We start from the raw sequence: 14,045 nt of genomic DNA on the forward strand, positions 1-14,045 counted from the left end.
CGTACTAAACGAAACAGAAAATAAAAGAAACTCTAATAATAAGTTATTACTATTCGTTAAAAAGTTTTCCTAATCAAATATTTTCGAAATTTATCTAGCCTAATATTTTTTGTAAAACTCGAAATACTGATAAAAATATTTAAATAAATCATTAAATTAAAATTTTCACCAGAGCAAGATCTCCAGAACTGGGTAATTTTTATCATTTTTAACGACCCCAGCTTTTTTACTTAAGAAGTAAAGGAAGTATTGTAATCGCGAAAAATTTCAGGTTTCATATTTCAACGAAAATATCCATTTTGACCTCAATCGAATGCAATTTAACGATGTTTTTGAGTGACATCTGTACATAAGAACAGAATAAAAGACTATTTTTCTCCAAACGGATTATAAAATTAATTTAAAATGGAATAAGAAGAGATTTTTTCGCGACATCTGTACGTAGGTACGTATATATATCTCGCATAACTCAAGAACCAGTTGCCTCACAGCGTTGAAATTTTTAGGACTGCTACAGCGTGTAGTTGTGCATCTCCCATTTTGGTTGCAATCGTCCGCATTAGATGTATATAAATATATCCGCTGTATTACTTGGCTCAGTGAGCTCAGTTTTTATTCTTACATATTGCCAAATTGTGCATTTTTCGCTTTGAAAATGATTAAAATATGTGGTTCTTATCTTCCGGTTAAGGTCTTTATGCCTTTAGTTAAGGTGCGTGCAATAATTGTAGAAATATTAACAATTTAAAATTTGTTTAAGTGCGGCTAAGCCTTATGTTTTTTTTGCCATAGCAGCCACATTTGTTTACAATTGAAACTTAGCAGAATTAAGTCTTTCTGCAATGCAATTTGAGTGATCTTTTTGGTTACATTTACATTATACAATCTATAAAGTTTTGAGGAATTATTGTGTACCCCATGCATGTTCTCAAGATGTAACTCGCAGCACGTCCGACTAGAAGTCGAAAGACCCGTGTTTCGAATCTACGAGATACGGTAGCTATATTTTATGTCTTCCCATTGCGGAAAAACGCAATAGCTCTAGGATGACTTCCAATTGTCCAACAACAGTCCGTCATCGGTTGGATCTAACTAATTTTGTCCCATTCCCCCTTCCCAGTCGCCCTTTAGCATGGAAGAATCTAAGTATTTATTCCGTCTTCCTCGTATGCTCTCGTAATGTAACTGATAGCACATCCGACTAGGCATCGGAAGACTACGCATCAGTAGTCTGAATATCAGTAAGGGCATAGCCGATTTCCTGGCTCTGAAAATGCAGAATACCTTTACAAAGCAATTAAGTTAATGTCATAAACATTTTATATAATGCTGAACACATATGGGATCGATTTATGAGTGCAGTATGGTTCAATTTCAGGGCAACAGTAAAGACAATGTTTAAAATATTGCAATAACTAAATAATTTTGCATAGAGAGACGAAAGGAGTAAACGCATTTGGCTACACATGCCCGTTTGCCCTTCTTGAACAACGATTACCATAAACGTGTTATCCGTAAAAAAAAAAAAAGCACAACATATGCAAAGTTCAATAAAAAGTAGCATAACTACAACTGTCACAAAAGGCAGACACAGTTGTTTTCCAGATAGTTATACAAAGAACAACACATTTGAGAAATAAATATCCTGTTTGTAAGCTATATTTAAGCATATTTAAGGCTTAGATAAATTACTTTTACCACGCTAAATGACGCAATCTTGACGAATTTCTCATGACAAAGTGATCATCGGATTTTACAAAGCGATAACGTGACAAATGAGACAATCTGTCTGGCAACTGTCTAATGATATAATGCACGCAGAGGTATTAGCTTTCTTTAAAACTTATGAAACTTTGCAAACGAATGTAAGAAGTTAGAAATTAGCCCTAAATTTTTATTTAAATAAGTAAATTCATGTTTAAATAAGTAACACAAAATTTCCTTTATTTAGAGTATTAAAATGTCTTTTTTTCAAACATTTAATGCACAATCTGTTAATTTTTACAATTTTAAAATCTTTCTCTTATATCATTTTTAAGTTATAACAATTACAAACTAAAAAAATTACAAATACAATATTAATATCTCATTTTGTCTTAGGAGTAGCTGATATAAGCAAGAGGTAATTAAAAAAAAACATTCGATGCTAAGCAACGAATAAATCACATTTAATCAATTTGCTTTTCGAAAAATATTAAGGCAGTAAAATAAAATGAAATTGCTAGAAAATACAAAGCCACTTCTAAAATACTGCGTAGGTTTCTGTATGTAAATTGTAACTTGTTTATTGCGGATTATGTAATTATACGGAATTAGTAAAACTCATTTTTAACTTTTATTAAAGTGTACTGCAGTAAATGCCTAAATCAATAGAATTCATATAGTATGAGCAAAAAGACTTATTTTATGTTAATAAAAACAAATCACAGATAGATTGTGAAATAAATCAAAAGATGATTCTCGATGTTTAAATTGCCGCAAAAAAATGTAACATTGCAATAAGAATTCAGACAAATTTGCACTGAGGGAAAGACGTAAAAGAAAAATTTTTCATCTAGAAAATCGCAAAAAAAGAAAGTGTCGAAAAAGCTAACTGCTCGCTATGTGCTTTACAAAATGCTTCATGGCATAATTCGTAATACTTTAAGGCTAAAAGCTCATATTGAAAAGTAGAAAACATTACGTACTTACAAAGAAACATTAAGCCTAAATTAAAACTAGCAAAAACTGCTGCTATTCGGTCCCATAAGTGAAAAACAATTACTCCCACGAACTCGTGTTCGAAAAACATTCAGCCTAGAAAATCCTGACAGCATCACATGTTATGAGTGCGAATTGTACTCCAATTACAAAACCTTTTCAATAGACAGGAAGTAATGGAATGATGAACATATTTGGATTACAATGGAAAATCTACCGCTACTATAAACCTCCAACGGATGGCGTCACATAATTATGCTAGTTATTCTACCGAGTCTTAACGTAACAGTTTGGATTAATTAAAATTATAATATCTTCAACTATTAATTTTATATACTGCTGAAAAGTCTTGTAAGTCTTATGAGTTAAAAGTCTTATGAACTAACTTAACTCAATGTTAATCCTGCAGTGATATTCTTAAATAATATTAAACATATTTGTAGTCTTCTAAAGAATATTATAATCGCTAATATTAAAAGGATGTCTCATGAATTTCACACTTTAAATCAAAAGTTTAAAATGTTATTATTAGAGACAACGACATATTAAACGTGAAGGCAAACTGGTAGCTATTTTCATTTTGTTTAAGAGTTAACCGGGTCATGAACGCAATAGACAATTTTCCTTGAAAAAATTAAAAATAGCTGGTCCATCAAGGCATATGTTGGAGCATACATAGCTAGAAACTCATAATGCCTTAATGTGGTTAAAAAATCTAAAGAAAAAACACTCCTCTTTTGAGATTTTATATGACACAGTTAAAAAATGCAATGAAGTGAATTGAGAATAATTTTGAATAATCCTCTACTTTCCATAGATTCTGTACGGACAGAGTAAAAAATAGTGCAGAAACGAGTTCTTTTGTGTTTAATAACATCAGTTTATTACTAGCTTTCGCTAAGAATAATGTTAAGCAGAATATCGTATAAAACCTGAATACAATCATCAGTACAAAGCTTGGGCACGTGCTATCTCAACCCACACGTCGTATGGCTTACTTGGTCCATTAACATACATGAAAATGAAAGTGGTTAAAAAAGCTAAAAGAAATTCAAATACTTACCCATCCTCCTTGTTGACAAATCCAGGGTGCGAGGTCACTCTCGACAAATATGCCCATCCTTTGCACCAGGCCGAGGACATATTCTGGATGTCCGGTTTTAACGCAGTCCATTGCAAGAGCACCTGTCATGGCAAAGAGAGCAACGATACGACCCCAGGTCACGTCGTTTCGGAATATCTCTTCGGCAACAGCAGCGAACACATTATGTACAACAGCTTCGGAAGGAAAGCTATGTAATCCTAGATTAGATGCTACGCTTTGGAATAGCTTCGGATGAGAATTCTCCAGCTCGTTGGCCAGCAACCTGGGGGAAACAAAAAAAAAGAGGGTTTTTTTTAAAGTATATTCAAATTGATATTTCAACAGTGTTTTAGCGCAGTAATTATAATAGGCTTAGATCACCAAATAAAAGGTAAAAACTGCATTTCATGAAACAATGATTATGAAGTTAAAATTTCCAACATTTTTTAAATTTTATTTTATTTGTTAGTTTATCTTAAAATATATTAGTGAACATTTATTGCAATGGCAACACAATTCACGTAAAACAAATTTTCCTTTAAACAGAACTCTCGTACTATAATATTTATATTTGTTACAGATTTAAGCATATTTGTTACAGGTTAAAATTATGTGTTCCTTCCATCTGCAAGTAATATAATCCAAATCAACCTCATTTAGTTCCGAACTCTATATACGAATATGGTTAATTATTTAAGTATCCCGTAAAACGTGACGATCTTTAATTGATGTATTACGTTCAAGAAAACTTATTTGTGTGTGCGTATATATAAAATAGATAGACAAAACGAAAGAAATCTAGAACCCATTTTACAATAAGCCACCAAAAAAGGTGAAACCCAGTACCAGCAAATTTCAAAATATCCAACAAATACAAAATAAGAACCAAATAAATGTGAAATTAAAACCCAAAAATCATAGATACCTCAAAAATTATACCAATATCAGAAAAATAAAATAAAGAAGAGGAATTTTATTAAGTCCGATGTAAAAATTTGATGATTTTATTAAGTCCGATGAATATTTATATAATAATTTTTGGGTTTAATTTCACATTTCTTTAGTTCCTATTTTGTATTTGTTGAAGATTTTGAAATTTGTTTGTATTGGGTTTCACTTTTTAGGGGATATTTGTGTAAAATGAGTTCTAGATTTCTTACTTTTTGTCTTTATATATGCATATATACACATATATATGCTGAGACCTCTTAAATATCCCCCCCACACCTTATTCCTTAGATAGAATAATCTTAATTTTTGCTCATCTTGAACTTTATCTTTTATATATATATTAAATGTCCTGACCCATTCACCGCCAAAACATCTACAAGCCTTTAATTCCTTACATTCTCCCAATTTCATTTAAAGTTCGAATGAAGGAAACTCCAGCTAGTCAGTTAAAAAAGTTGTTACGAGATACACCACATTTTAATTTTGGCGCCATTGTAAAATATGCGGATTTTCCTTATGAATAGGAGTTTTGGAAACAATAGTGTCCTCACTGGGAATCGAACTCAAGGCCTATCAGTTGCTAGCTAGATGTACTAACCACTAAATTATAACGATATATGGAAGAAATGCATTTAATGTTTTACATGCGTAGCGGTTCGTAATGGATTCAATGCAGACAGAAACGATGACAGATTGATAAAATGTATTTTCCCAAAATAAACACCTCACAGTGCTCGAACCTTTCACAAAAGTGCTCTCACAGATCTTCTCAGTATGACAGAGCCCAATCAATGATTACCACTAATAACTACGCAAGTTAAGCATAAAATAATGCAAAGCCTATTTAAACAGCGAAGCTCGTACGGAGATTTCTCAATACTCTGAACTCTGAACTGAAAACCGAAAACCGTTGCTCTCTTATGTCTTATATAGTTTTCCCCGCCGCGAAATTTCCAGTACTTTCAATTTTTGGAAATTCCTGGAAGGAATATGCAGTTACAGTTTTATGCAGAAGGACCAGTTACAGTTGTACAGGGAGCGGACCCAAATGTTGCTAACTTTGATAGATTTCTCAGCAAATCTGGCAACAAAATTAGTTGCCAAAACTATCGCTAGCTTGGCACTATCTCGTTAAGGGCTTGCCCTCTAACCTTATTTTTCTGGCGGTTTTCACAATCTTCAGGTCTTTCATGTTGCATTATACAAGAGTTACTGCAAGCATATTATTTCAATAACATGATATGTACGTATATACAAAATTCACAACGATTTGTTTGCAATATAAATACCATACTTTGGCAGAAACCAAGTAAATAAATTTAGTGAAGATTCAGAAATAAACTATAAATTATCTTATTATGCATTTTAATGTTAAAACAACTAGTTTTCAAAATTCCACTTAAAAAAACAGCATATTATCTACAGTCGGGGCAATACGCAGTTCATTCAGATAGTGGTTTCACATATTTCATTTTTGCTTTTAATTTCTGACGCTAGTCAATGAACTTTCACGACAATGTCTGCAGAAAAATGTATTTTCAATGTGATAAGTTTTAACAACCATGACGATCATTAAAATTCCAAGCTTGATGTGGAAAATGACGTCCTTGGTCAGCAGGTTACATGTTTTTGCAATGCTTATGAACACCCCCTTTTTTATGGTTATTTCTTTGCCGTCATCTTTCATAATAGTCATGTTGAACTGTACCAGAAAAAAAAAACACGAAATAAAAAGGAATAAATATGTAGCATTTTTTGTAAGTGACTTAGACATCAATCAATTGCCCTGTCTTCAACGATTTTGCACTTCATAACTTTCGACTGCGAGAAATGTTTTAAACATAGTTTAAAATACGAAAGAAAGCAAAAAAAAGCTTTAAAAAAATTTCACCGGCTATAAATTTCGAAGTATGTATTTTTACGAGAAATGAATATGATTTCACTATTATTATGCGAAGAATTTTTAATACATCAGAAAAAGACAAAATAAATAAATGAAAAATGAAAATCTGAAAGTACGCCCTAAGGGGCTCTTTTTTAACGTTTTGTGTGTTAATTTATTTATTAAATATCATGTTCTTCGCACTTAAAGCATAAAATTCAATTTAATAGCAATATTGCAAAATAGATTTAAAATGAGCATATCTTTCGAATTTCCGATACAGTTTCACGCACTGGAAATAATAAGTTTTTTTTTTTTCCTTAAAGTGTTGCCATTGCTCGCTGTTAAATCTTTGAGTTTGTTAATCAAAAATTCTTTAAAGTTTTACAAAATATGATAAAACAAATTCCAAATTCCAAATTTGGGCTTCCAGATGCCCATATTCGGGTGCAAACTCGCGTTATTCATAATTTGATAGCTCTAGGTACCGTTGTTTTATCACAATGCGAGAAACATATATACATTTATTCAGTTTCTTCATTATTTAATTTCTTTAAATATAATATAGGGCGATAATATTTGGTGGCAATAATTTGAAAAGTGAACCGCCATTTATAGTGAACCAACGCAAAATGCCAAAACGAAATTAATAGTCTTTCTGGGAAAATTGCCCCTTTGGACTAATAAATAAATAAAATAAAAATGCCAGAATGCAAAGTGAGGTAATTTCGAAAGTTGGATTCTTTATCATAAATCAAGGTTAAAAATGTCAGTTACAGAGAAGATTGAAATTTCAAAAGACAAGCAATTGTTTTTTGCTTGCTCACTTTGCATAAATATGCTACGTTTATCACTAGAAAACAAAATTTAATGGAAGAAAAAATAAATAATATGCAACTCTACATAACAGGTTTTAGTGCAAAACTGAAATACATCTAGGTTCATATATATTTATCATACACGACGATGCTCTTGTTTTCAAATTAGTACGTTATTAATAGAAATGTATAAACTAAAGGACACTGTCTTCAAATAGCGTTTAATTATTAGCACTTACGGAAAAATTTTAAAATATTAAATATTTAATAGAATACGGAACTGAATTTTGCGAGCAGTGATTTCTGCAGTAAGTTATCTTGGATCTTTCGATCGTCATGGGTTATCGCCATGGGATCGTCATTTACAGGATCGAGCTCGCGCTAAGTTAGTCCCACCCATATAGTTGCATTGAATTACGCTTATATGGAAATGAAACTCGATATGTAATAATGAAACAAAATGGTAATGATTAAAGACTTCTCAAAACATGTTTTATTAAAGAAGAATGCGTGTGCCGTGGACGCAGTGTTAAATGTGCCATACTTTTTTTTATATATTCGCCATACTATTTGTATTTCGTATGTAAATTGATGAAAGTATCAGAATGATTTGCTCTGAATATCTTCACCTGTAAAAATTGTTACTGCTTGGAGCTGTGAAAAAGGTTCAACATTTTTTTTTTTTTTTTTTTTTTTTTTTTTTTTTTTTTTTTTTTTTGTCTTCTGGTATGTTTATTCACAAAGTTTATACGGACTGTTAGCGTACAAAAATACTAATACAGTATTTGGAAACACTGGAAAATATGATAGTGTTTAATTATTGTTTGTTTTGAAGTTAAGTATGACAACGATTTGTAAAGCCATTTAAAACGGAATCCTAAATTTTAAAACTTTTATTTTAGAAAATAGGTAAGATGCTATTTTTTTTTTATTTACACATTTAAAACTGTAAATTTTAAGATTCCAATAATACAGTGGAATAGGATGTTATACGCTTTATTAGTATGTTATAAGCTTTATTATTACGACCTAATTTTATGATTTGCATTCTGCGCAATGTTTTAATGTTAGTTTTAAGATACAATGAGAAGAATGAATTTTTAATGCATTAGTTGTCTACTTTAGTTATTGTTTACTCTTACTTTAGTTATTATTCCTAGCGCTAGCAATGACATCGCCATCGTGGTCATATGGTCTAAAAGGAGAAGAAAAATGAAAGCAAAAGAGGGAAAAAGTGTATCGTGGACGTCTAGCTGCAGCTGAGGGTATTTCAAAAATAATAATTATGTACTTTCTTATTTAGGAAACAGAACTTAATAATACAATAACACATTTTATTTTAAATGTTTTGGTTATTTTTTCGTCCATTTCGAATTATTAAAATAATGATCGTAACCTCAACACCAGCTGAGATTGCAAAAAATATAACTATAAAAAGAGGGTTACGTTTAAAAATATGCATATCTGGGTATGAAAATGACACTAAATTTGATATTTCAGTTTTAAACCACTACAGATGCACTTAGCTGATCAAAGTCAGGGTGCGGCGGACCACAAAGAAGTCAATCGTGTGTGCGTTTCCTGCAATTCACTGCTCCCAGCCTTTACGATGTGTCACACGACATGTTTTTGACATCGCAGAGACATAACTTCATGACTACTGTCTGTATACGAGAAGTACATCCCCGTTACAGTGTCTGGCAGGTGGCGGTCGCTATATCAACAGGGCTAGTATATTTCAAATAGAGTCGAACAAAGGGTTGTTTATTGTTATTTTGTTTTTGGCGACTGTTGGCTGAAGGGGAAAACAGTTTATCATTCGTCTTCAAGACACCCCTACGGAAAATGGGTCGAGGCTCGTTTCTACGGCAATAGGCAGCTGCAGACTAACTGGCGAGAGCTTTTCTTATAATAAACAGACTGTAGTATCAGGATATTTTAACGTTCTGCACCTTGTCTGTTGTCAAGGCCTCTGGATTTCAGGAGGGGTGATGAACCAATGATCTGACTTTTCCTCTGATATCGTTCCAGGTATAACGAATCAGAGGATGTAAAATGCTACTGTAAAATTAAGGAGGCTTGGCTAATTCAGTCTGAAGATTTTCGCCATTGGAATAACATCAGAAGAATGCTCCTGAACTCTCGACTAGAGAGACCTACGATGCTCTTGTACTCTCGACTAAAGAGAACTTCGTTAGCAGACTCCTCACACTACCAAGGACTAAAATTCATTTTTCATTAATTCATTTTTAATACCTATCTATGCTATCTATGAATTATATATATATATATATATATATATATACATATATATATATGTGTGTGTGTGTAAAGAGCTTCTCGTAATTGTAATAAATAATGTTTTGAGTTAAAATGCAGTAAAAGTACGCAACCTCACAACCTTACCCAATCATTATAAGGAGTCAGATACGCTACCTGCCGCCACTCAACACAAGATAACCTGATAGTTACTCCCGCAGTAGTGACCAAAACCCTCCAAGTGTTTATATTTGCAAGTAATATTTTCGAAAATGAAGTTGATCCAAAACAATCTGAGAGAGATCACTGAGCAGTAAAATATTTTAGTTCTTTCTGTTCTCTCGATGACTCTACCTCAACAATGAACAGACAAATAGTTAAGTCCTCTCTGTGCGCTCGACAAGTGCGATCAAATTAGTACATCAAAAATTTACTTGAGACTGATCGTTCGTGAAAACAAGGACTGAACATTGCACAGGACACAGGAATATTGGTTGGTCATTTTAATTCAAAGCATTATTTGATTCGTTAGAGAATCGGAGGGCTTACTATTTTATAACAATGAGCCTGTCAAAACATATACAGTTCCTGCTACGATATGCGCAGTGGCGTCCGCTACCTCACGTGCAGAGAGATGGCATATGCTATGGTCTGGTTTATTTGATTACGGCAAAGTCATGCTCCTCCGACAAGTACCACAGCCCTAAATCTTCTCAGTGCTGGATTTGGGAAACGCGTTTATGCTACATAATTTTCCTGCAACTTTACTAGTCTCTGAGTTAATACAGTCTCTTAAAAGACATCGCATCCTTCCTTATGTACAACTTATATTTTTTTAACCCTAAACTTTATTTACTTTCTTCAGGAATTATTTTATATAATTGTGTCAAAATTTAAGATACTGCATTATTTTTAAAGCATGTCAAGGAAATTTTTGAAGTACTAGAATAAAAAATCTATTAAAGAAAAACACGAGCATCCTGATAAATAAAATCTACCTCCAATTTAAACTATGTAGGAGCACTAATAATTTAAAAGGAATTGTTTTCACGAAGAGTTATTGATTTACAAAACCTGCTCACGGAATAAATAAGTTTTATTTTCAATAGGCGAATAATATTTCTGTAATATGCTTTACATGGGGAACACTTTTAATGACATAATTATAGCTTTAATAATATTTTATATTACTTTGAGTCTTATTTTATGTATCAGGCGATTATTTGCCGACCATTAGACATATCTGCTTATTGCCAACCATTAGGCGGCAAAGATAAGTAGCCCAAATTATTTAACAGAAGTTAGAAATGTATATGTATTTATCAAAAATGTAGTAAAACGTTTTACTTTACATAAAAACTTTTAATATTAAATAAGTTTTTCTTCTCATAGTTGCTCTTATATGATGGATTCAAGAAATTCGAAAATCATCTAGAATTCGGATACGAAACAATTTAAGATTTAGTCTCACCTTTATGAAAAGTTAATTTCACTTAATATAGTGAAAGTTATAAAATATCTGACTGCAGATCTGTACAAAGTTGAATAATTTTTCTATACTCCAATCCAAACACTAACCTAGATCTCTTATGATCGTAACCCTAGCTCGGAATGGATGCTTCGCGACACTCAGATCGAGAACGGGAGGGTGGATTAACAGACCTTGAACTACAACGTCACGCTTTTAACACTCAGCTTTCAAAATTAATCAGTAGCAATGATGTCAATTTAGCTACTTTTGCAACTAGATCTAGATACTGCTGAGTTCTCACTGCGCACTCAAAAAAAAGTTTCCGTTATTCGCCATGTATCATAATAAATTAATTGGTTTAACTTAAGCGGAAAAGTTCAGCCACAAGTACTTGAACAGATCTACATGTATCACTGTTGAATTTTAAACGGAAAAACTGGAAATGAATGTTTTGAAGAGATTGAAGGTACGTAGTTGGTGTTCCAAGTGAGCATTTGAATCGCGGTAAATTGAAAATAAGTGCCGCAATTTGAGGTATCCCTTTAAAACAAGATTTTAATTGGAACGCTTGTGAACATTCTATGTCCTTAGTCAGTCCTACTCTCCTACGAAATTTCAAGTAATTTCGTCAGTTAGTAATATTTACGCAACTGAGTAACGAGCATATTGATTGCATTACATTTTGTGCCTTGGAAGTGATTTCAGAAACATTCCTACACATACTACTGCGCAAAGATATTATAGTTTAAAGTTCTCGAATATCTTCTAGGCTTTATTGTTAAAGTAAGTTATAAAAATTTTTATTCAATAATTCGTTTACTCTTAATCTGTATTAAATACTTTTCAGAAATTCGTAAAAATGCCCACAAGAAAAAACCATGACAAATTAACATTCAGGAATAATTTATTCAAATGCAAGCTTACCAGTGGCTGAATAGGTAAGATATCTAAATGTAAATAAATTAATCGGGTTTCGAGAACGGATTAACTGTATCGGTGTTTTCATGATTTTCCCCATGTCTAATATCTTTGAAATACCTTTGAACATTAAGTTTCCCTTTGAAAGCCCTTCAGTAAAGTATCCCTCCCCTTTGAGGCAGATAGACTTCTCTTGCTTTGCCATATTTGACTAAACAAATGAACAGTGCTTGGTGACAAGATGCATTAATATCATGGAGAATAAAATGTTAACATCCCATATCCAAGACTTAGAAAATGGTTCATACGACGCAACGACAATGTCTGCAATGTCGCTGATTGTCTTACGATGTTCAGCATGCAAAAGTTACGAATTCGTTCCACATTTTAGGGAATGACGCTCTTTGAACGTCTTAAGGATAACTTCACGTCTTCGAGGGACATTCCTCCGACGTTGAAGGACCTGTGCAACTCAAAACATTCCGGACGATTACTCGTCGAAGCATGCTCAATAACTTTGCAGCCAGTTTCACAGTCTGACGCTGAATTTCACATGATTGCATGTTTCATGTTTTTATCCATGATGTAAACGCTAATCTGACTAAACCCACCACTATAATAATTCCTGACGTTAATACATCGACTTTCTTGGCTCACGGCATTACCAAGATTAAAGGTTACTGCAGCCTATAGCCCTATAGTACAACCTTGTGCTACCATTTGTTAGCACGCACCATGCCTAATCTGAGAACTTTTTAATACAACAGTGTATCTTAAACAGATTTTGTTTAATTATTTGAACAGAATAATTTATTATTATGGAGCGCAAAAGATCATTCACCACCGAGATGTGGAATGGCCGGCATTAACGCCATGTTGCAGGTCCATTTCTAAGAATAGGGAATTACAATACAAGGTATTTTCTTCCTCCTTTTCGCGTGTCTTGTGGTGTAATTGGAAGCATACTCGACGCGCTTTAAAGAGGTCTGGTTCGAGACGCGGCGAGAGGACATTGTACATTTTCAAGTCTCCTAATTCAAAATAACCTGAGGACTCTAAAAGTGGCGCCCAAACTCATAGATGGTGGACAATAATTTATCACCATGAGGATTTGGAGATTGAGTCCCCTCATTCCCAGTTGTTCTTTAAAAGAGGGGTTATATAAGGTATTTTCTCCCTCCTTCCAGAAGACCTTTGTAGTATAACGGTAGCACACCGGCGAGGGCTTCGCTCATTTTTCACGTTTCCTGCATCCAGAAACAACCTAATGACTCTACAGCGAGCATGAAAAATGAAAGTTCTTTGTTCCTTGGAATGTCGAAATTTGCCAGACTAAATGAATTATAAATGCCGTGCCTCACGTAACATTCTCCAAAAACTGAAAAAAAAAAGTTCTAGATGTTTGTTTCTAATAACAAAATTCGTGAGGAAAAAAAAAAGAAACCAATATTTATAATACCCTAAACTAAAATTCAACGGAAAATTCCTAGAAATACAAGGCAAAAATATTCTTTGCAACACTAACGGAAAGAATTTCACTTAATTCAGAAATAAAGGAATACTTTAACCTTATAGTTAAATAAGATTAAATGAACTAAGACTCTGAAACTGTTTCTAATATGAGATGAATAGCTTAATTGTTCGAGAATTAATTAAATATTTATAGAACCAAATACATCCAAAATTCTATACTAACTCGAACCATATTACATTTGACCTTTACGACTCAAAGACGTAGTTAGGTATAATTAACAGTGATAAAGAAAAACTTCTCCATGTCGAATATAAATAGAAGATGATAACTACTTCGCCCATGAAGGCTCCCTCTTGTTTTCTTTGCATGAGTAGTTGCCATAGATGTCAGGTTTCATATCTCCTATAAATGTCTTTCAGAGCTAACGAGAATAAATATAGACACACGGCTGATATATCACAAGAATATTATATGGATAAAAGTGGTTG

At 32.9% G+C, this 14,045-nt stretch overlaps 1 protein-coding gene across 3 annotated transcripts in view; it reads right to left on the reverse strand.

The window, feature by feature from the left end:
- The window catches only part of LOC118192399 (bcl-2-related ovarian killer protein homolog A-like), a 233,342-nt gene that overhangs the window by 177,822 nt on the left and 41,475 nt on the right, over positions 1-14,045 (reverse strand). For all 3 annotated transcript variants that reach the window (XM_085819119.1, XM_085819117.1, XM_085819118.1), the window contains exon 3: positions 3,764-4,067. In XM_085819119.1, the coding sequence (XP_085675245.1) occupies positions 3,764-4,067 (304 nt within the window). The remainder of the gene's footprint in view (positions 1-3,763; positions 4,068-14,045) is intronic.

Source organism: Stegodyphus dumicola, chromosome 6, assembly GCF_044657685.1.
Source record: "Stegodyphus dumicola isolate Sdum_Otavi_A_Nest chromosome 6, ASM4465768v1".
Lineage (NCBI taxonomy): Eukaryota > Metazoa > Arthropoda > Arachnida > Araneae > Eresidae > Stegodyphus > Stegodyphus dumicola.